General features: G+C 37.3%; 1 protein-coding gene across 7 annotated transcripts in view; it reads left to right on the forward strand.

The window, feature by feature from the left end:
* inpp4b (inositol polyphosphate-4-phosphatase type II B) overlaps positions 1-24,806 on the forward strand; it is a 351,939-nt gene that overhangs the window by 296,097 nt on the left and 31,036 nt on the right. For all 7 annotated transcript variants that reach the window (XM_031895514.1, XM_012955594.3, XM_012955592.3 and 4 more), the window contains 5 exons: positions 4,294-4,417; positions 9,889-10,006; positions 12,670-12,810; positions 15,212-15,309; positions 22,292-22,404. In XM_031895514.1, coding sequence (XP_031751374.1) covers positions 4,294-4,417; positions 9,889-10,006; positions 12,670-12,810; positions 15,212-15,309; positions 22,292-22,404 — 594 coding nt within the window. The remainder of the gene's footprint in view (positions 1-4,293; positions 4,418-9,888; positions 10,007-12,669; positions 12,811-15,211; positions 15,310-22,291; positions 22,405-24,806) is intronic.

Genomic DNA, 24,806 nt, shown 5'->3' on the forward strand with positions numbered 1-24,806 from the left:
TGCACACAATATATATCTACACTATATACAGACATGGGACCTATTATCTAGAATGCTCAGGACCTGGGGTTTCCGTATAAGGGTCATCATTTATACAAAAAATAAACCAATGGGATTGTTTTATATTCATTATAGAATAATGATTGTGATCAAGTTGAAGTTACTATCTTATTACAGTAGAAAAGTAGAAAAATTTACATTATTTGATTACTATATTGGAGATGGCCTTCCTGTGTCTGTATGTGTGTGTATATACACTGCTCAAAAAAAATAAAGGGAACACAAAAATAAGACATCCTAGATCTGAATGAATGAAATATTCATATTAAATACTTCGTTCTTTACATAGTTGAACAAAAGCTGACAACAAATTATCAATGGAAATCAAATTTATCAACCCATGGAGGTCTGGATTTGGAGTCACACTCAAAATTAAAGTGGAAAAAAACACTACAGGCTGATCCAACTTTGATGTAATGTCCTTAAAACAAGTCAAAATGAGGCTCAGTAGTGTGTGTGGCCTCCATGTGCCTGTATGACCTCCCAATGTCTCCTGATGAGGTGGTGGATGGTCTCCTGAGGGATCTCCTCCCAGACCTGGACTAAAGCATCCACCAACTCCTGGACAGTCTGTGGTGCAACGTGGCGTTGGTGGATGGAGCGAGACATGATGTCCCGGATGTGCTCAATTAGATTCAGGTCTGGGGAACGGGCGGGCCAGTCCATAGCATCAATGCCTTCGTCTTGCAGGAACTGCTGACACACTCCAGCCACATATGTGGTCTAGCAATGTCTTGCATTAGGAGGAACCCAGGGGCAACCGCACCAGCATATGGTCTCACAAGGGGTCTGAGGATCTCATCTCGGTACCTAATGGCAGTCAGGCTACCCCTGGCGAGCACATGGAGGGCTGCGCGGCCCCCCAAAGAAATGCCACCCCACACCATTACTGAGCCACTGCCAAACCGGTCATGCTGGAGGATGTTGCAGGCAGCAGAACGTTCTCCACGGCGTCTCCAGACGTCTGTCACATGTGCTCAGTGTGAACCTGCTTTCATCTGTGAAGAGCACAGTGGCGAATTTGCCAATCTTGGTGTTCTCTGGCAAATTGGACGTCGGGCCCTAATACCCTCATGGAGTCTGTTTCTGACCGTTTGAGCAGACACATGCACATTTGTGGCCCGCTGGAGGTCATTTTGCAGGGCTCTGGCAGTGCTCCTCCTGTTCCTCCTTGCACAAAGGCAGAGGTAGCGGCCTCCTCCACGTCTCCTGATGTACTGGCCTGTCTCCTGGTAGCACCTCCATGCTCTGGACACTACGCTAACAGACACAGTAAACCTTCTTGCCACAGCTCGCATTGATGTGCCATCCTGGATGAGCTGCACTACCTGAGCCATTTGTGTGGTTTTTAGACTCCATCTCATGCTACCACTAGAGAGAAAGCACCGCCAGCATTCAAAAGTGACCAAAACATCAGCCAGAAAGCATAGAAACTGAGAAGTGGTCTGTGGTCACCACCTGCAGAACCACTCCTTTATTGGGGATGTCTTGCTAACTGCCTATAATTTCCACCTGTTGTCTATTCCATTTGCACAACAGCATGTGAAATTGATTGTCAATTAGTGTTGCTACCTAAGGCTGATGCCACACGTGGCGCAGGGCTGATTTTTTCGGCAAGCGGAAAATCGCTAACCGAAAATTCAGCCCTACGCCTGCTACTTGTGCCTGCACCCGAATGAATGGAATACGCTCGGGTGCAGGCACAAGTAGCAGGTGTAGGGCTGAATTTTTGGCAAGCGTTTTTCCGCTTGCCGAAAAAATCAGCCCTACGCCACGTGTGGCATCAGCCTAAGTGGACAGTTTGATTTCACAGAAGTGTGATTGACTTGGAGTTACATTGTGTTGTTTAAGTGTTCCCTTTATTTTTTTTAACAGTGTGTGTGTGTGTGTATATATATATATATAGGTGTGATGGGACCTGTTATCCAGAATGCTTGAGGTTTTCCGGATAAGGGATCTTTCCATAATTTGGATCTCCGTACCTTAAGTCTAAAAAAAATCATTTAAATTATGAATAAACCCAACAGTATTGTCTTGCCCTTCAATAAGGATTCAGTATATCTTAGTTGGAATCAAGTACAATGTACTGTTTTATTATTACAGAGAAAAAGGAAATCATTTTCAAAAATTAGAATTATTTGCTTATAATGGAGTCTATGGGAGACTGCCCTTCCGTAATTCGGAACTTTCTGGATAATGGGTTTCCAGATAACGAATCCCATACCCGTATGTATGTATGTATGTGTATATATATATCTTTTTTTTTTTTATATATATAAAAATTGAATAATAATAGCATTTGGAGCTTTGTGTGGCAGATATCCCAGAGTTGTTATCTGCTAATCAGGTGAAGTTACATCAGTAAAACAAGTAAATCAGGACCTACTTTTGGGCGGAACTTCTTAATACACCCAGATGCTACACCCAAGAGAAAGGTCTCTAGAGGGTTACTATACTGATAAATATTTTACTGTAAAAAATAACTTTTGTAAAAAGTGAAAATATGACTTTTCCATATCCCTATACATAGTATATACACTACTGCTATACACTATACAGAAAAAAACAATAATTTGCCCACACTCCATGGGGAAAATTAACACTAAAACCCTGTCAAGCTTTATATAGACTTCCTGTATTAGTGTGAATGACAAGGGATTAAGTTGTTAATGTGGCTTGTTAGGCAAGTTGATTTTAACTACCATACTGGCAAATGTCAATGCAAATTATTAGGTGGGACTGAAAATAAGCATCTAGATGAAATATGACCCTATGGATTAGATGGGCCAGGTTTTCACATGTTGAGGAATTTTTCATGATAAGTATTATTTGCTTTAAATAATTCTGTTCAGCATTAATGCCTATTGTAGCCTCTTTTTAGTTTTTAAACTCTGTATGGTTTGACAAGTGTGTATTACAATATTAAATTGTGTCTTTGCTTTTGATTTTTGGTTCCCCATATAGATCTCTAATAAAGTGAAAGTATACTTAAATAGTGTTTGTTACCTTCCAACCAGCATCTGTGAGGGTATTACTGGTCCAGATTAGATACTGTAGTTGTAGTCAACTTAAATTAGTTAAAGTAAACTTTGAAGGGACATTACTTGGCACGATTAAAGGGGTTGTTCACCTTTAAATTAACTTTTAATATAACATAGCTATAGATATTTTACGACAATTCACTGGTTTCACCCTTTTTCTTTGTGGTTATTCGAATACTTAACTTTTTGTTCCGTAGCGCCCTAGTTTGGAATTTCAGTACCTATCTGGTTGCCTACGGTCTTGCGAACCCTAGTAACCATGCAGTCGGTTGAATGAGAGACTAAGGATATGAACAGGAGAGGACCACAATAAAAAGTAACAATAGTAACAGATCTGTAAGCTCACAGAGCAATAGTAATAATTAACATAAAGCGAACCACCTCTTTAAGGAAAAGTCCAGTTGAAGAGGGTTTTAAATGGAACCCTTTGTAGTGGAGGTAACTTTCTGGATAAGGGGTCTTTCTGTATTTTAGATCTCCATACCTTATATAAACCCAATAGGATTGTTTTGCCTCCAATATGAATTCAGCAACTTAGTTACCATCAAGTACAAGGTACTGTTTTATTATTACAGAGAAAAAAGGGAGATTCTACGCTTTCTGGATATCAGGTTTCCAGATAATCGATCCCATTCCTGTAAAAGGAAAGTAGGAGTTTGAAATACAGAACTGTTTAGTTTGTGCTTTCTTGTGATATGGACTGTGACTCAAAATAAGTAAAGCTCTAAAACATATCCTATGAAAACATTTAACCTTGCTTGCCGGTATTTATTTCCGTGAAGAATATAGTGTTATACATATATAGATTTGAGAAACACATAACTATGAAGAAAACATTTTCTTGTTAATAATATCTTTAATTTTATGTGATTAACATAATTATGTAGTTAGGGATAAAGGGTGCACAACAAAACCTGCGAGTAAACAGAACTGCAATTAAGACTTTATTAAATATGTAGACATCTGTTTTCAATTAGTGCCAAATAAATGAGATAAGTAGTATAAAGCCATGTGATTTATGTCCTTTTTAAGCCATACACCTACTGTAGCTATTTTATACTAGCCACTTAATCTTATTCAGTATAATATTGTTCCGCAGTTCTGCATAACATATTTAATTATCACCACGCTAGTCTGAACACAAAATGAATATTATTACATTTCAGCCAATTTTCACTCTCTTTATTTTCAGCTTTCAGGATTGACCTGTGGTTTTATAATCAAGCTACATTCAAGTTTACACAATGAAGCCTTTCTACATCAACTTCATACTGTGGGGTTACTTGTCCAATATGAAGGTCTATTGAGTACATACAGTAAGTGTAGCAGCCTGCACCTGCATTTATTGATTTTATTTGTATTCCCATTATATAGAAAGTATTCAAGCCTGCATCATTAGAAATGTATTGTTTTTTTTAAGCCAAGTATTATCTACAATGTGCAATAATTGGGGAAACAAATTGAAAAAGTAATTTTTGACAGAGGGTAGTATTCATGGGTTTGACCTCTTTCCTTCTATCCTTGAAAAATGATTTCATCTTCCCATGCCTAGATGCATAGATTAGATGCATTAATAAAAAATTATTTTTATACTGAAAAAGAAAATCATTCAAATCATTTAAGCCCTATATTTAATTAAACCCATCAAATGATGAAGCGATGTGTCAGCTCTGATGACAAAGACGACCCCAAACTGTTGAGCAGCTGAAATCCTATAGCAGACACCACATTTCGCTTTCAGAACTCCAGCAATTGGTCTTCCCAATGATTATAGAAAGAGCAGCTCCAAAACAAGCCATATATTTTTTAAAAACAATTACATATTTTCAATATTTGATCTGCTGTCTTCTATTTTACAATTAAATGTAGGGTTTACGTGATTTTAAAATCGTTGCATTTTCTGCTTATTTATATTTTACAGTGTTCCAACCTTTTTGAAAACGAACAGTCCATCTTCAATTGAACTCAACTTTCCACTGTTAGCATAGAAAGGAGGCTGCCAAGTGAGCTCCTCCAATTAATGATGCCCCCTGTTGCTTGCCTTAGTAGGATAGAAAAGGATTGTGTTGTCTGCAAAGCACATTGTGCTGTGCACAAACTACAGTGGGCTGGATAAATATGTATTTCAAGCAAGTTGTAATTTTCACTGCAAAGTACAGTCAGGCTGTGTTTTCCTCTGGGACACTGATTCGATTTAATACAATCAGATTTTTATAGTAAAACACCAAAGCAAACTTTTTTTTTTAAAAGTAAAGTAGCATCCTGTGTATTGCAGGACATTTCCATGTACAAATGATTACTTTGCAACTCCACAGAGATGAATAAGTGTCACCATTGTCTGTTCCTCTGCTCTGCTACTGTATAAATGTTTCAGCTTGCATTTGCAAGCGATGTACATGAATTCTTTGGGGAAAATAGTAAGAGACCATAGAGGGAAATAACTTAGCCAGGCATGCAGAAATCTAGTTTGTTCCTTTTTTGTGTTCCATAGTAGTCAGTGGCTTATCTTTAGAGGGGTCAGACCCTGATCTGCAGGGGAGCTCATGAGAAGGGAGTTATGGCTAACTCATGGGTTTTGTGGGACCATGGGAAACCCGTGATTTTAAGTGATAAGTAGTGGGGGGCTGAAAATAAAATTTTGATGGGGGGGATGGGCTCCCAAATTTACTTTACTGATCATTGACTTATAAACCAATCATTCTACCATTTATTTGTCTTTTTGCAACTGTAACCAACTATGTTGGCTGCCTTTATTTTACTATAGCCATTTTTATGTATAATATATTTTACAAAGATTTGAAATCAATTTGATTTCATCTTTCTTTCTGCCAAATTACCAAAAAAAAAAAAAACTTGAAGACAGGCATTAAGAGTAGCATTCTGTAAGTCTTTGTACCAAAGCCTAAAATACAAATTGCACATGACAAGACCATTGATCCTTTGTTTCTTACAGCACTGTAGCATAGAGCAGCCCTAATAAAATGATATAGAAGATGGGGAAGGTTCACTAAAGCAAAACAAAAGAAAGTTAAGGTTCATTTGCCCCTTTTTATTTAACAGTGATATGCCACTACTTAAGCCTTTGTGAAAATGACACAGGATTTTCAAAAGTCAAGGTTATTTATACCCTTTGATCACTACCGACCCTGACATTGCAGCTAGAACACTGCACCCTTAGCTTTTGCTATTCCTAACTCATCATTCTTGTCTTGTAAATTCAAGCATTGCCTTGACTGAGAACTAATTCTTGCTTTGACTTTGAGCCGAACCTTGCTTTGCTTCAGAATCCTGCCTTGTCTAGTTTTCTAGCCTGTTCTGCCTTTCCTTGCCATTGTATTCTTGTATTCTGTTCTATTCTATCCTGTTCTGTGCCTGGTCCATTCTGCCATGTCTAGTCCTGCTTCAGTCTCTTTAAAACTTTGCCCACTCCACCTTTTTTAGTCTTTCTAGTGCACCCCATGGTCCCCAACTGCAACTTGGCTAAGAGACTCTCCACCCCTATACAAGTATTGTAGATTTTTCCTAAACAAACTATGACATTTATTATTATTAACATTCATTTATAAAGCGCCAACATATTCCGCAGCGCTGTACAATAAGTGGGTTTCATACATTGGACATACAGAGTAACATATAAAGCAATCAATAACCGATACAAGACGTGAAGAGGGCCCTGCCCAAAAGAGCTTACAATCTACAAGCATTTAAAGGCAATGCTCACCTCTTTAAAAGGCCTACCAAACTGGTAGGGCATTGCAAAATAAACTTTTTTCCAATTTGATTTACCATGATATTAAAATTTAAAGGGTGCGCTCAGAGTTAAAAGACATTCGCGGGAGGAGCACATAAAAAGCAATATCCTTGCAATAATTGCAAGGATATTGCTTCTTCTGTGCTCCCTCCGCTAATGTCTTTTGATTCGGTGGTCATATAGAGTGCAACTCTATTGATTGGAGGCCGATGCAAAGAGTCTGCCAGGCTGTGTGCTGAGTGCCTATTCAATTCAATGTCAGAGTTAATTGTAGAGCAGAAATTGGCAGCTGGTAGAAAGCTTTAGTAAGGACAACCACAACTTTAAGCTCTAGTGTGCATTCCTGTCCAAACGAAATCACTTGTAAAGCATTGATCTTATTGTCTGCTGAACCATAATGTATGTTCCAGGAATGCACAGTACCTCTTTAACATGCAATGTCCTCTGAGAAATTTCTACACCCTGGTTATGACTGCATTTTCATGGTGAAGGAGGGAGTTTAAGAAGCTTTGGTAACCAATTGTATTGAAAAAAGTGCTTTTATTCTCATCATTATAATTTCATAAGCCAAGGCAGTTATTGTCATAGAGAGAAAAATGCATTGCAATACCGAAATTCCCGACAAACCCCCCCATGGGCCACACATAGCTGCTCTCTCTAATAGAAGCATATATTTTTGCAGTAAGGAAGCTTGAGGACTCTACACATTTGATGTACCCATTAGACCTCTTCTATTTTTGTTCTCTCATACGTGCAGTTGTGTCAAGTGCTGTTTTCATTGAAGGTACTCCATAGCTGTATTCATCTTCAGCAACAGAAAGTAGCAGTGAAGCAGCAGTAAAATTACAAAATTCTTGAAAGATGAGGTGGTGATAACCGGTTCCCATAATGCCTTTGGAAATCCTTTGATATATTTTTAAAAAGAAACTAGAAATGGTTGCATTTGTCCTGTATTAAAGTTGGCAATACCTTGTATGCTCATAAGAGGTAAAATTACGATAAAGATTTCCATCACCTCATATAATTCTGAGACACCTATGATTCTGATATGATTTCATGAACCATCACAACAAAGGAGAAACTCTGTGCTTAACCTTTTCCTTAAAGGAAAGAAAGCACAGATACATCCCCCTGTTTATCTGTGCAATGGTTACATAATTATCTACCTTGCACAGACCAATTTATACAGAATTTAATCTGAGAAAATGATGATACACAGCTACACACAAAGCCTAATAGTGACACATCTTACACACTGAGGATGAAGATATTAGCATTAGTAATGAACACATCTTTACCCACTGACTTTAAGGCCAAGTTAATTAACCGTACAAAATGCCAATGCTTCCCTGTTGGTTTTGGTAATCAGTAAGTGATAATCTCATAACTGCTCACAACATACAAAGTAATTCCTTTCCTCTAATAAATATCACGGCTGTCTCGCTTCAGAAATGATGCAAAGCCACTTAAAGGACAAGGTTGCCTAATTTACCCAGTTCTTACACCTGCTTAAAACTCTGCTTTACCCACTCAGCCAGCGACTATGAAGAACTCTCATCAGCCTCGGGAGGCTGTAAGTCACTCAGCTGAAACGTGCCCATCCAGTTTAGATTCTGCATGTCTCCCACTTTGCACTGAAAGCAATGTTAATGAATGATAAATACAAGCATTCTTTAATACCTAAAATGCTCATTTCTTCACCACAGTGAGAATGGGTTTAGAAGACGGCAATTATTTTCAATGTCTTTTCTATGTAAACTATGCTTTCTCTTTGTATTGCTTGATTTATTATTACTGATTGTCACAAGCAGCTGGTATGGCAGTCCCCGCTAATATACATTTGATGATACAGGAAGCACCACCACAGAATAACATTGGCCCAGATAGTTTGCAGAACATTTTCACATACTTAGAGCTGAAGAAAAATAGGAGAACAATGCTATATGTTTTGCAAAGCAAAGTACAGGTATGGGATCTTCTATGCATGTAATGGAAATGCGTGGGACCTGAGGTTCTCTAGATAAGGGGTCCTTTTACTAAAAATCATTTAAACATTAAATAAGCCCAATCGGATTGTTTTGCCACCAATATAGATTCATACAGCTTAGTTGTCATCAAGTAGAAGCTACTGTTATATTATTGCAGAGAAAAAATATTTAAAAATCTATTTACTTAATTATTTACTAAATACGTAATTTGGAGCTATATGGATTCTAAATAAACGATCCCATACATGTGCACCTAGATTAGCAAATTCAAACCAATTCCAAATCCCTGTATTCATTGATGCACTTACTGAATACTGCAGCTTCAGAGACTGCTACTTTAACTGCTTTCCCCCTGCTGGGCAGCCAGTGAGCACTGCACTGCGTAGGGGGATTTCTTTACAAGCTAATGAGTAAATTCTTTTGTGAATGTGCAGAAAGTCACTTGTGCTTACAGAGCTCACCATAATGCACAGAAAGTAAATGATACATTGTGGTATAGTTAAAATAGATATGTCATCAACAATTCTAAGCGAAAAGGTTTCCATTTTGATATGCAACTACTGTAGTAATTTATTGCCCCAGGAAAACACTCCAAATGCGCCCAGTGTGAGCTGCAAAACTAACTGCGATAAAATCACATCTCTATTGAGGAGCTACACCATACTGCAGCTGGATCAATATTAATGTAATCTGTATTTTGCTACATTTATTATTATTATCCTTTATTTATATAACACTGACATATTTAGCAGCGTTCATCATTCCTTACCCCCGTGGAGCTTTGCAATCTAAGATCCCTATCACCTGCACTACGGTCAGTTTTATCAGCAGCCAATTAACATTGCTTTTTGTTTTGGCGTATAGTAAGTACCCAGAAGAAACCCACACAAGCATGGGGGGGAAACAAACTTGTAGAATACAACAAATGATTCATGTCAGCAGCCCATGATTGCAGAATCAATTAATCTATGTAAACAGAAAACACTATGTTTTGCCTTTTTATTGTCAGACAGGTAATTTTCTTTCTTCTTGTCTTTGCCGTCTGTAGGTGAGGAAGTTGGGATGCTAGAAGATATGAGTATTGGCATTTCAGATTTAAGGCATGTAGCATTTAAGATCACAGAAGCCACATCAGAAGATTTTCTGCCACTTGTTACTGGAAGACGGTGAGCACTTCGCCTGCGCCAGATATTGCATCTGTTGTTCTTTGTTTCTGTTCTCCAAATAATAGACTTGAGTGTTATGATGAATTGTTATTTTTATACTGTCAGAATAAATTAGGTAACAAGTAAATTACAGTACAGGGCACATGTTTGATATGCAGAACAAAGTGCTAGACTGAAGTGCCATATGACATATTGTACTTTGAAGTAGTGCTTGTTTTATTGAAGCGACTGTACAATCCATAATATTTAAGGGCAGCCAAATGTCTAGGACAATTATGCCTTAGTTTGCCAGTATTATGGCACTGTGCTACTGTAGCAGTTCCCACGTACAGCAGTCTTATGCATTAGTATTACTTATCTTTCTCTGATAGACACCTCCTGTTTATCTTGCATTCTGTTAGTAACATTACTGCCTGGTTGCTAAGGGACAGAGCAGTGGTCCTTTAGCAACCAGATATAGTTTACATTTAAAACTGGAGGTATTCAGCATAAATCAAAGTGTAGAAATTAATTTTAATAAAATACTGCTGCCTACATCATACATTAAGGTAGTAAATGTCTTTAGAAAGAACACTGACCTTTCGTTGATGCCTTATAGGAGTCATATTTAAGAGACCCCTCAATAAATGTATTTATGTATTTTTGTTAGTAGAAAGTGCAGTTGCTTTCATTTTACGCCATATTATTACGTTATAATACTTTATAATGTATTAATGTTACTGCTACACATTTTAATAGATAAACTCTTTAGAAGTAGAAGTAGAGGTTAGAACTTTGTCTATTCATTAGCTTGTGTGACCTAACATGTATTTGTGCCTGTGATTTTGTGTGTGCACCGTGAATCATATGATCCCACCAGGTGTCCCTTACTTAAAATTACAATTTTCTATTTAGGATTACCCAGTGGCACATATTACTAAAAAAGTATATTTTTATAAAAATGGTTTATTTAGATGAATCGGAAATATAAATATGAGCTGTTTTATGCCATATATTTTTATAGAGCCCTACATTGTTTTCTTTTATAGGCCTCCAGTTGCATAGTCCTGGTTTAAACAATGACTTATGCAATGACCTTATAACATTGAGTAGGATAAATCATATCTCTTGCCATCATCTCCGGCTTTAGCCACAAGTAAAAAATATGTAATGCAAATATATATGTGTATCTAGCCATGGGCAACCCAGTATCTGGGCTGAGTAGCAGGAACCCTGTTAGTATTGTGGGGTTTATACAGAAGAACTCAGCGCTGCCTGAGGCCACCAGGTTGGTGCTGCTCCCCCTGCATTTAGCTTTTTGATGTCAGTGGAGGCAAAGGGAGGAATTTTTTCCACCCCTGGTAAATTTCCAAGCCCTGCTGCCTTAGGCAAGTTTCTCAACTCGCCTCATGGCAGCAGCACCACTACCTCTATACTATTCAACCATTGTTTAGAGAGAAAAAATGCTGAACTATATATAAATTCCCTGGAAAATAGAATTTCCTTAAGCTCCGAAGCTTCAAAAAAAGACAACAAAACATCCTCTTCCAGTGTTCTGCCATACTCTGAGTTGTGTTTTGCAATACAACACAGTTACATCGTTTTGAGGTTTAATTATGTGTTTTCCATTTAATACCTCCAAACATATACAAATTGGTTTTTTAAATTGTTTCCCTATTATTATGCCGTGGGCAAATCCCCAAAAAATGTTTTTGCCAAATACCTTTACAGGCTTCAGAGGTTTTGCAATTAGGTGCCACTACCCCATCACACATTTTTTTTTCTCATGAGCAATTACTTGCAGATTGTTTTAGCCACAATATTTTAATTGTGCCTGGCAATTTAAAACCTTTATAAAAAGGTGTATAAAGGAATTGCTATTATGATGGTTGGTGATTGCATATTTCATACATTGTGCAGACATTCTCTGCATGATAGAACAGGTAGGGATTAGTGTGTCATTATTCTCTCACGTATTTTAAAGGTAATATGTGTGGCTTATGTATGAAGAATTACAGTAATCTCAGTACTCAGAGCACAGTTATTTGATTCAATTAAAGTGACATCCCAATGTGAATGATTGCCAAGAATCAAAAACAGGATTGAAGATGTATAGCAAACACATGCTGCAACAAAACCTGATGGGATGACTTGCATTTTCTTGAATACAGATGGAAAAAGCGTAATTAAATCTGCTCTTTATCTTAAAACATCTTTGACAGCTGCAGTAAAATGAAAATAGTGCTTATGCCATGGACTGAAATGTATGCTAGGAAATCAATTTATATTAACCAGCTAGAAGATCTTTCTTCGAAATGCTGATAAATGATGGATTGATTATAATAGTGTGAGATCAAATAATGAATAAAATGGTGAAGGCTCAGTAGAGAAGACTTTACATAGACACGCTTTGCTCGTGACCATATTCCTTTGTCTTTATATATGCACAGCTCTGACCTGCCTTTTGGTAAACTAAACACAGCCTTTGTCTGTTGAAGAGTTGCATGTTCTTATTCTTCAACAGATGAAGATATTCCCTGATAAATATGCGGTTGATGTGTGGGAATAAGCAAAACAGTCTTACAATGAAGTGTATACAATGGAAGACATTAATTGAATTGTTCCATGTGGAGTCAAACGGTTTGCTGCTGTATCACTGCATATTTGCTTTCTCCCAAATCTAGAGAACGCTTTATGGTAGAGGTCAAGCTTCCAACCAAAATGTTTGAGTTACTGCCCCAAGAAATTAAAGATGGAAAATTACTCTGTGTTCATCCAGTCTTTTTTAATGTTGGAATTAATGAACAACAAACGATTGCAGAGAGGTGAGAAAACACTTCACTCCTTTATTTCTTCATTAAGCCCAAGCCACTGTAAAACCCTAGATTTGCATTCTGCCTGTGCTTCAAGAATATATGCGCTTCATATGACAATACTAGTTTAAAATTACATACCTCTAATCTTAATTGGATAGTTGGCTCTTTGGGGAAAAAAAGATTAACTAAGACTTTAGTTTGTTGCAGGGCTACAGTTATTAGATACAACTGCAGGAATCAATGCTAATCTGCTTCATCCTGAAGCCCAAAGGAGGCAGCTTCAGGCCTTTAGCGATGAGGTTATCAGACAACAATCTTGGATATGCAGCATAAAGATACCATCTTAACAGTGAATGTTTTTACTCTACCAACTGGGGGTTTCTCTGTAAAAAGAGTGCTGAAGTATTTGTTATTAAAAAAATTATAAACTGTTAAATTCTTAAAAGAGAACAAATATATCTGTTGTGTATGTATATAGTTGCAATAACTAAGCACATAGTTATACAGTTAGTTGAACCATTGGCTCAACTAATTACTACCAAGCTTCATGTTTATTCAGAGGAAGGAAAGAAAAAACATCTCAGTCAGTCAGAAAATTGCTTCAGACAGTGCAAAAATTTGTATTGTAGCCCATTATAACATGGTGTCCCGTGCCCTCCCGGGATAGTTGGCTGAGTAGCACACATCACAGTTACATTAGAAATGAATAAACTAGAGGGTCACACATGTCCCCATCGAACTCAGGTACAGTTTATTAACAAACACCGGCACAGTTCCTTATAAACACTTTTCACAATTAGCAATTAAGGTTTCCCAGGCCGCTGGGCCCCAGCCGGATGCCTGCTTCTCTGCTCCCAACTTCTCATCAGGGACGCTGTACCATCTTATAGATTTTCAGCATAGGAGGTCACACTAGGCCCTATCTCACCTAACCCTTCTTCCACTGGGTCTCTAATTGGGCAGGGTACTGCCAGGGCACTGCTCAGTTTCTCTATTCTTGTTGGAGCCTCGGCTGCTTGTCTATCTAACCTACCAGTCACTCTCACCACCTGGTACAACAAATCTACCATACAACTATTTACCTTAACTATTCCTACAGGGTACCTCTCTGAGGTGGCCTACCGCATGGTTCCCTGCCATCATACACTATCCCTTTCTCTTCATCCAAAGAGTAAGTCGTACCCTACCTTCCTCCTTATATACAGTACCTTCTGTTAAACTAGCAGATTTTTAATAAAATAACTGTTTTACTCTTAACACTTCCCCCATGCTTAACAACAACTGTTGTTAACTAAATAAAATGCCCTCATGCCAAACCCCTCTCACAACACGGAATCGAATTAGATACTTAAATTCAAACTTCTGCTACATGGTTGCTATAAGTAACTAGATGTGAAGCAAACTTTGAAGCATCTTTTATTACATAACCCCTTATGTTTGCCCAGGCACAGTAACCAATAGCAGTCAATAAGAAGTTTGTTTTAAACAAGTAGCAATTAAATTCTACCTGCTAATTGGCTGCTATAGTTTTCTGTGTAGAGGGTAGAGGAATAGGTGCTTTCCATGGGTGCCAGTACTCTTAAGCCTGGAACTGAGTTTTGAAATTATTCTTTACCAAGACAACACAGTCTAATTGATGCATCCTTGAGAAGAAAAAGCCATTGTGCTACTGGAGTCCCTGAGCTTTAGCTGGGAACACTAATTAGTTCAGTGTATTATTTAAATCTACTATTAGATAAAATCTGTTGGAATATGCAACAGTATAAAATAAGCTAAACAAACAGTAAAAATATACTTTACTGGGGCAAAATTATCTCCTATACTAACAATGAACATTGAATAAAATTCACTTAAGGAAACATACCAAGAATTAATGAAACAATTAACATAGAATGAGGGCCCTTCTATAAGATAGACATACTGTATGTAGATTTATGTACACACATATTTTTAAAAAAAGGTTTAATGTTTCCTTTTTAAATGTAGATAGTCAATCCAATATTTTAGGTTAAGATATATATACAATTTTGTGCCATACCAATGGATAGCTAAGTGTCCACATACAGATCCTAAATTCAATTTATGGCAGTGGATATATGTATTGGGTGTTAACACTTGAAATTGTTAGGGGAGCCCCCCCCCTTTTTCTGTGTCATTGGTTTTGTGGCCTTGCATATTGCCACTCATTACTTATGATGTGCAAGCAAATCACCTTATTAAATAATGTCCCAATGAGCATAATTTTGCCTCCCTATTAGCATTTGTAAATCAGCTCTATAGTATTGTCCCTGATTGCTTTCATTTTTTTGCAGAATTATTTTGTAGAAACTGTTTACATTAGTTATCACATTGTCTATGTACCATTGTTCTCTGATACTTCAGAATGTAACTTGTATTTTCACGATTGCAGATTTGGTGATACATCTTTGCAAGAAAGCATTAATCAAGAAAATGTAGAGCATTTGGAAGAATATTATAGAATGTGTATTGAGAAAGTTCCTTCAGCGTGTAAGTATATTATCACAGTCTCTGTATTGTATTTATGATATTGTATTTATGGAATTTTTTGGGACATATTTATCAAAGGATAAAAGTTAGTCCTTAGATAAATATGTCTCTGAAAAATCCATACTAGTGAATGGACCACGGTTGGAAGTTCACATTTACATTTCTCGTGTACTTGTACAGCGCTGTGGAATATGTTGGCGCTTTATAAATAAATGTTAATAATAATAATATGTAATCAAATTGTATGCTATCATAATTACATAGACATCACTGTGTACCTAGTTCATACATTGATTCTGGGGGCTGTGTGCCAAATCATGTGGGTTTTCTAATTATTTTCTAGCTATACGTTTAGCAATACAGTTATTGTGCATCAAACTCTTGGCATGTTCAGGATTTTTGTTTTACTGCACAGATTATTGTGAGCTCAATAATATATCACCAAATAGATCTTACTTCTTTCAACATTATCCTGATAAAAATCACATGGATAAAAACTGGAAACATTGCACCATTATTTTCAGTTGATTGTCCTAGAATTAAATGGGGGCAATTTTAAGCATTTTGTACTCCCCTGCCAAGCTACTAATCCAAATGCATAAAATCACTTATTAGGGCTCTTAGGGCTGTGGCACATAGGGTATTACTCCACCATAATAATTCTGCTGGCAGAGAAGAGCCTGAAATGGCCCTGCCTCCTTCCATTGTCTTCAAAGGGGACCGCCTGACTATTACAAGCAGTTCTCAAATGGATATTTTGGGTCTGAGAATAATTATTGTATGTATTATTAACCTTTGTTTATAAAGCATGTTTTGCCTATATAGTTCTTCAGTCACCTCTTGCCTCAGTAGAGCTTACAAATGAAGTCGATATCACACTCCCGCACAAATACAAACTAGGGTGAATGTCTTCTTAACATGCTGGTACTGTATGTCTGGGGGGAAACTGGAGTACCCAGAGCAAACCAACACATACACAGGAAGAACATATGTCAGCATCAGGACCCTAACACTTACCAAGGTATTAGATTGTTCCTAAACAACCAATGCTGGCACTTCTCCAGCAGCATATTGTAACCCACAGAGAAGATGCTCCATGTGCATTAAACTGTAAAATAGTTAAAATCAGAGCCTTTAATGAGAGATATAGGGGTGATTTATCAATGTTAGAGTTTGAGTTTTTCCACAATTCTTTTTAGCTCTACAACTCACACAATTTGAATTATAGTTCAGAAACTCAAATGTCTAGTATTTATTAAAGGACAAGTCAACCCAAAATTAAATTTTTTGCCTAATAAAAGAAAACATAATTCTAAGCAACTTTGCAATATACATTCATTACAAATGAAATTGCAATAGTATTTGACTTAGATATAATTGCTAATTAAAGCAGTGTTTGTCCCTTTCTATTCCCTGCCCTAGTGGCTCTGACTGTTGAAACAATGTAACACAAGGCAACAGACTGACAGACCTGTATTGGGGGAGGAGACTGGCATTGGCAGACTGCTTTCAATAGCAGTTACATTTACATATAACTTTTAAAGCGCTAAAATTAATTTGGAAATTTGGCTCCCACTCCTATACTTTCCTTATTTTGTGAGCTTTTTTCGAGCTTGGAAACTGACAAATTCAAGATAGACTTTTTTTTATTCATAATTAGTACATAAGCAAGCATTCAAAATGCAAGTTAATTCAAATTAGAAAAACAGAAACTCAAAAACTGATAAATAAGACCATTAGTGTGCGTTTGTGCATAAATGCAAGAAATATAATACTTTTACAATAGGAGTTAGTCAGTATCCCTTAAAACTTTATTGGAACTAGTCCAATTGTATTTATACAATTACAATTCTTTTAAAAGAGAAGGAAAGGCTAGTAAAGAGTTAATCTCAAGCTGCAGGCATACCTTCAGTTCTCTCAATAGTGCCCTTAGGTCTCCCCATATTTCTCCTGTTCAGAAGATCAGAAGCCAAACAGGAATAAAAAATGCTGAGCTGTGTAAAGAAAGTTCCCATAATGCCTCACTCCTGCACAGACATGCAGACCAAACTGAACATGCTCAGTTAGTAAGACTATGAGTCAGCTTCCTGCTGATTGGCTCAGATCCACATTCCTAAGGGGGGGAGTGAGTTCTTAGCATTCTTGGGGGGGGGAGCAGGAAAGAGCAGAGAACAGAAAGCTGTGTTTCTCTGGCACAGGAATTGCAGACACAATAAATCTTTTGACAGAGAAGTCAGTGCAGTGTCTCTGTGAGTGCTTATGGCTGTATTTACATAGACCTTTTTGATAAAGCTTACTTAGTTTTTACCTTTCTTTCTCCTTTAAGTATGTTTCTAGTGTTCTTTTAATTTGCTTAACACTGTGGGTTAGTTTAGGTTAAAGTGGGAGTGGTGTATTTATGGAATAGCCTCTAAGCTGTGCGAACAAAGATAACTTAGATAATAAAACAGCCTTATAGATGGTGCTAAAACAAGGGCAATGACAGTATAAAATCCGAAAGTAGGTAAAAATCGACGTTAGGTCATGATGACATTAAGTTCTTGTATAAATAACTATACACTGCAATGCTTTGGCTAACAATATTAAGGAGATTTACTGTCCATTTCTGCTTCACGGGATTCATTACTTTTAATAAAAGTCTGCCAAACGTGACTGCTGCTTAAAGGCCTGACATGATGTGAAATAAAAGTTTAAATACAATGCAGTGCAATACCAACAGTGGAATAAACAGCTAGTGAAAAAAACTTCTTTATAGCTTGTATCTATAAACCCATTTATGTGCAATAAATACAGGCAGGTATTATTGTTTCAATATCAACAACATTCCTTACAAAATGTACTTTCTTTATAGATCGTTCTCCTTCTTGCATTAAAGTATTTGCTGCAGAGAAAAAAATTAAATATATTTCATTATACTTAAAAAAAAAAGGGTGGGGGGTGTTCATATCAATTTAAGGTGGTCAAATGATGGAATCTGTTAAGTGAAGGGCAAGCAGTACAGCAGCCAGAAATCTCAGTCACACTTTCCTGTCTAAACTGTGCACAGCATAATAGATTTCTGAAAACAGAAAGTTGCGGTGCTTTATTGGAGTGCAACAAAATAGTTGCATAGTAAATTTATTGTCAAACAGATTTTCAAACCCTTGATCTTAAGGGCTTTATAAAAGAGTGGCTGTTATTCTCTTGAACCTTAAGCATTTCCCCTCCAACTTGTGCAGTTACATGGGGGTAAGTTTTAATGATGATATTAGGGTCCTGTTGCCTTTCCTATGTAGGTGCAGGCACCCACCTCTATACTTTCCTTATTTGTTTTACCTAGAGCGGTGAATGAGTAAAGTAAGTATAAGACTTACCTACCCCTTAGGAGTGCAGTAGTCATTAGCCTTGGAGCAGTGTTACCTCTAAGCCAGGGGTTTTCAAGCTTTGATGCCCAATGTTGTATCAACGATTTAGCCATAGTCCTAGGGATATCCAGGGTAGGTTCTTCCCAAATCTCACCCTATCTGACTATCAGTCTGGGCCCACCCAGCCCTTCTAGATGGGACAGCCCAACGGTTTGGGGATCTGAGCTGTGCACTCTGATTGTAAGCTCTGTTGGGCAGGGTCCTCTTTACCTCCTGTATCAGTTATTGGTTGCTTTGTATGTAATTCTGTATGTTCAATGTTCAGTGTATAAACCCATTTATTGTACAGCGCTGAGGCATATGTTGGTGCTTTATAAATACATGTAGATAATAATAATAATGCAGACACAAGTTATGACCAATATTGGCTCTAAGCTATCTATGTGCACACAAGTTTAAGGTCACTACACAAAACAAAATGAGGTATGCCCTTATAATTGTGCTTGAACTGACTGCTTCTTTGCACACTTATTTGCAGCTATATTTAAACAGTAAGTTGACACAATTCAGCTTCACAGTGAACTTTAATTTAGACCTATACTTCTCTGATTATATAATTTCTGCTAGGGATCTGTGAATTTTGTTTATGAAACAAGGACTGAAACAACATTATCCCTACACTCTGCAGTTTGCTGTAGCTTTACAGTGTTAATTTCCATCCCAGCAATCCATGGGAATCTGTGTGCATTATGTAACATCTCAGCCCTGCATGCTTTAGTTCCCTTGCCTCATGGGATGACGTAGAGCACATTCCATTCTTAGAATGTCATACGTGGATATTGTGTTCTAGAATTTGCAATATTTAGATACTACACTGTGAATGTTCCTGGGTTTTTTGTGCATATACATAAAGAAAATAAAAATAGAGTTGAAGTGCTTTGTGCTGCATTTGTAGAAGAACAAAATCAAAACACGTTCTCTTCTTATTTTTCCAATATAAATGTGTTGTTATAATATAATTCAAGCAAAATGTTGTGACAATGGCCTCCTATTTAACAAATCCAGTTTTGTACTGCACCATATAATGGATCTTCAGCAAATGGTTTTGTCTTGCAATAGCATTTTTTTGGAGCAGGAGAGCCCATTAACGTGATAGGGAAATGTTTCATTCAGATTATCTCCTAAAGTTTCTCATTTGTGAGAATACATTTTAAGATAGCTTATAATAAAGTTCTCTTATACTCACAAAGGGGTTTGAATATTTTCCAAAAATGTAAATAGACATGGTAAATATGATGTTTAAACCTGCATACATGTATTGTATAACAATACTGAGCACCCTTACTCAAAGAATTATTATTTGCTAACAGTAATGATTCATGCCTTCAAATTTGTCTAGTAGAGCTGGCTATATGGAATTTTGCTAGGTTATCTTGTGGCACTGCATATGCTTAGTGTGCACTGGGCCCTGAGTTTATAGAAAGTTTGAAGTAGGAAATCAGATTTGTAATATAAGCTGGTGCTACAGGGCTGAATATTATATTCATATGCAGAATGCACTGGTTTCTGAGCTGCCATGGTGTGTGAATCTGAATGAATTACCCTTGTATTGTGTTTACACAGTACATTGTGAGTCAGTCCCTAAGCTCAGTAACTGACAGCAGCACAGAGCATGTGTTGTAAATCTGCACAAAAGAAGGGGAGCTACTGGGGGCATCTTCTAAAGGGGTTGCCTTGGGCTAGTAAATTAGCCCAAAACATATCATGTAGAGTTTATAGCCTAACTTTTTCTTAAGCTTTAGTTCTACTTTAACATGCTTTTCAGTTCATACCACCAGGCCCCCTAGGTGTGCCCTGCCAACTAAATAGACCGTGATTCCAATCTTCTAAATAACCATGCCTCTAATCTAAACACACCCTTCCACACTCTCTGTGACCAAATCTTCCCGAAAACCCCATTCATTTTAATGCATATGCCCAAACTCTTAGGGCTCTGTGAATCTGTGCCAACAGGAGATGCACCTTTCCAGGCCATCATTGGCACTGGGCCCCTGACAATAAATATGCCTTCTACCAAACAGGACAGGACAGCTGCATGTATATCAAGTACACGTGTAGACACATCACAGATAGAACATTGCTAGACCCCCTTTATTTTACAATGAATATATCTGTTTTATCTCACCCACAAAACAACTCCTTTAACTTCTGCTTTAATCTATTCCATACCCTACAGTGTTACTCAATAAGCATCTACATTAGCACTACAGCAGGGTATCTAACAACTGCGGAGTTTCACAAAATAAATTAAATAGAAATAAAATACTGCAAACCAGATGCTGCTCAATAGCCTGAAGTGTTAATATCAAAGGGAACCAGTGGCTAGCCATTCAAACAAAATCCATAAAATACATTTTCCCCAGAGGAGAGACATAATGATAAAGTTAAGAGGACTCTTCATCCCAAAAGTACAAATACAACCATTCTTCATATTCCTTGTTAACAGCATTTATCTAAAAGCAGTAGTTTTTCTGGTTTTCTTTATTTTATGTTTTTTATTTTGAGGAATATAAAAACATATTAGGAGTCATTTACAACTGCCTCGGCTACAGGCCCAGGAGTATAGAAGTGAGCCCTTTAGCTTGCTATTCACGCTTGCCTTGTGTCAGGCACAGTGTTCTACTCTGCACCTCCCACCCAATGGAAAATCCAGAGGAAGTGTCAGAGCACAGTGCAATTATTATCCAACTTGCCATCTGAATGATACTCATTAGGGGATTGGTAGGGACAGAAAGGGGGACCCCATGTGCCTCTGCCCACCTACCTCTTCTGCAGTGGTGTATCCATGGGGTAGTCACAGGTCTCTGTGATCTGTTTTGTAACACCGGGACATGTGGACATTAATTTAGCATATAGGGCAGTGTGCAAAGTGCAAATACATGGCCCCCTTTCTATCATGTCATAAATGACCCTATTGTTGTAGTTATGTGCTCCATGTATTGCCACTTTCATTAAAGAGGAGAAGCAGTAAGGCCCTGCCAGATTTATACAGTGTATTTTAATTTTATTTTTTAAATACTTTGTTTTCATATATTGTGTTAGGTTGATTTTCATTTGCATTTTATAATTACATAGTTATAATTAAAGTATTTGTATCTATGGCTGATATTATTTTGTGAATTCTAAAATGACTGACTTCCTAGCATAGGCACTAAATTCTACCAATTATCTATAATAACCAGCCTTTGCATGCACATTCAAATTTGTAGCTCACTGATAAAACTAATTATGATTGGTTGCTACGGTTAAATATGCCATTGTCATTTAGCACTTCTTTTAGTTTGGTTTCTTTAAATACTCTACCACGTTGAACTCTAGTGCTGCATCTATAGAATATTATTGTTTTGCTCTAATTTTGGGACATAATCAAGATTTATTTCATTTGCATTTAATCATGTGGAGTGGTTTGTGTATATATTTTATTTATTAATAACAAAGTGCTTTCCTGCTGTGTTTGTAGCAAGAATATACATGATAGAGACACAAACAGATAGATATGCAAATAACAAGTTATTGAATGAAGGAAACATGGCTAAAACAAGGCCAGAGGAATTATATTTTGCATTCATTTTTCATAGGTCCACAGTTATTACAGGAACAAAGTGACGTGAAGGAACTCCTTGAAAACCTGCATCAAAATACACAAGCCAAAAAGAGGAAGAATGTAGAAATTATGTGGTTGGCAGCTACAGTAAGTTTGACAAAAAAATGACCATAGTTGGATAACGGGTTTCTGGAAAAATGGATCCCGTACTTGTGCTGGGAAAACTGATTACGTATGGAAAAAACAATGATTATAGTTCCTTGATACGAAATAATACTTGTGCCTGAAACCAATGTGTAATATCTAGTAGAAACGTACAAGTATGGGACCTGTTAACCAGAATGTTTGGGACCTGGTGCTTTCCCGATAAGGAATCCAAAGATCTTTCAAGGGATCAAGTCTACTAAAAAATAATTTAATCATAAACCTAATAAAAAAAATCAATCCCAATAGGGTCTTTGCCTTTAAAAAGGATTAATTATATCTTGTACAAGGTGCTGTTTTATTACAGAGAAAAATTTAATTTTTAAAAATGTTTTAATTATTGGATTAAAATCGACCCTGTGGGAGATGGACTGAAATTTGGAGCTTTCTGGATAAGAGAACCCATACCTGTAATGAGAAAATTAATTTACTTTTATAAATAGCAATATTCATTATTCCTTTCTGTAGCCTACCTGCCTCCTGCCACCTGGCATTCTATATTTATTTTAAACAAACTTTAGTTATTGCCAATTTGAGTTCAGACAGGGTGGGAGGGAGATGCGGCTCTTCTCGCATCGGTGGGGGGAGAGGAGTGCAGCACGGGATGAAAGCCAGGCGGAAGAGGAGGGTCAGGAAACCTGTGAGGGGACTCCTTCCTATCCTTTGCTATGCACGGGAACGGGGGATCAGGTGAATTAACCCCTTAGGCTGATGCCACACGTGGCGTTTTTCCGCTGCGTATTTTCTAATTCTCTCGGCGGCTGAAAAACGCCTGATATCATCATCCATAGAAATAGCTTGAAAAGACTTGAAGCAAACCACACAATGCAGAAATACGCTAGAAAACGCCTCAGCATGGATTTTTCAAGCGTTGGCTGAAATACGCCAGTATTTGCACAGCAAGCTATTCCTATGTATACGCAAAGGCAGTTCCAGACCTAGCTGAAATACGCGGCGTTTTTTTGCTATTTCGCACTATTAGCACCATGGAAACGGGATTTGGTTACGTCACCAGTACTAGGCTGAAAAACGCCATAGTCTCGGGCTGTGTGGCTTGTACAGCGTTTTTAGGCTGAGAAAAAACACAGCGGAAAAACGCCACGTGTGGCATCAGCCTTAAGTGCAGGGGCCATTAGCATATTGCTAGCTCCCCAGTCCCTCCGCGGTTTCTCTAGTCTTTTCAGCGCTCTCCAGGAGCACAGAGCCCTGCAGCAAGTTACAGAATGCGGCACACAGTATGCAAAGTGCAAAGTAATGGCTGATTGTTGCCTTTTTTGCAAAATGCATTTTAAAGGATCACCTTTATCTTTAGAACAGAACATTTTAACACAGAGGCAATGGCTACTGAAATGTGAAGAATTCACATTCTGAAACTCACTGCTTATATTATATAGGATTTAGAGAACACAGGAGTGAACTAGTCAAAGTTCATTGTACACAAGTACAGTATTTTACATTATCCCTGTCATCTTAAGGAGAACCATAGGAATGTAATTGCCCATACACATTTACAGCTTTTCCTATTTATGTGAAAATGATCGTGCTGTGCATACGTATGGGGACACAGACCTGAAAAAGTTCAACATCAAGTCTAGGACCATACCACTACAATTGAATTTTATTTTAAGATGTTTGAATGGGTATTTTATCTATTATTATTATTATTATTATTATTATTAAGAAGGCCTTCCTCCAAAAAAGCTCTGAAATAACACCAAACAATTCATTTTTGACTGATTTGCTTTGTCTCCTATAATAATGAGACAGTATGTTGTACTTGATGTTAAAATACCGGGTCCCAAACATTCTAAATAACAGAGCCTATTGCTGTACTATTAACAATGATGACTGTAACCAAACCGAATGTTAAAAGGATTGTGTCACCTCTAATGAACATTAATTTGCTTTTTAAGATAAATGTACTGTCACGTTAATTATATAGAGGCTTTGTATTTTGTCTGAGATGCTTGGTTAAAAAGTTATTTGCACATAAAAATCAGTTTCTCATGTTCATTTCTCACCTATTTGGAATTTATAAATGTGCCAGTACTGTCGAGATGTGCTGCAAACATTAACATGCAATTTAATGAACTATTTCCTAAACCTGACAGTATATGGAATTTTATGTGAGGACAAATACAATTAGAAATCACATTTTAAAAGTCCCTTGGGAGGGCTTGCTAATGTGCAGTTTATTTCTTGAAATCCAATTTGGGGGTATCTGGTAATCACACACTGCCACACTATAAATATAAATACATATAATACTGTATATGTGATAGTAGTGTATTCAGGGACAAACTGCATTAGGGGGTCCATGCTTGACTGTGAGTATTAAACCAATT

Source organism: Xenopus tropicalis, chromosome 1 (assembly GCF_000004195.4).
Source record: "Xenopus tropicalis strain Nigerian chromosome 1, UCB_Xtro_10.0, whole genome shotgun sequence".
NCBI lineage: Eukaryota > Metazoa > Chordata > Amphibia > Anura > Pipidae > Xenopus > Xenopus tropicalis.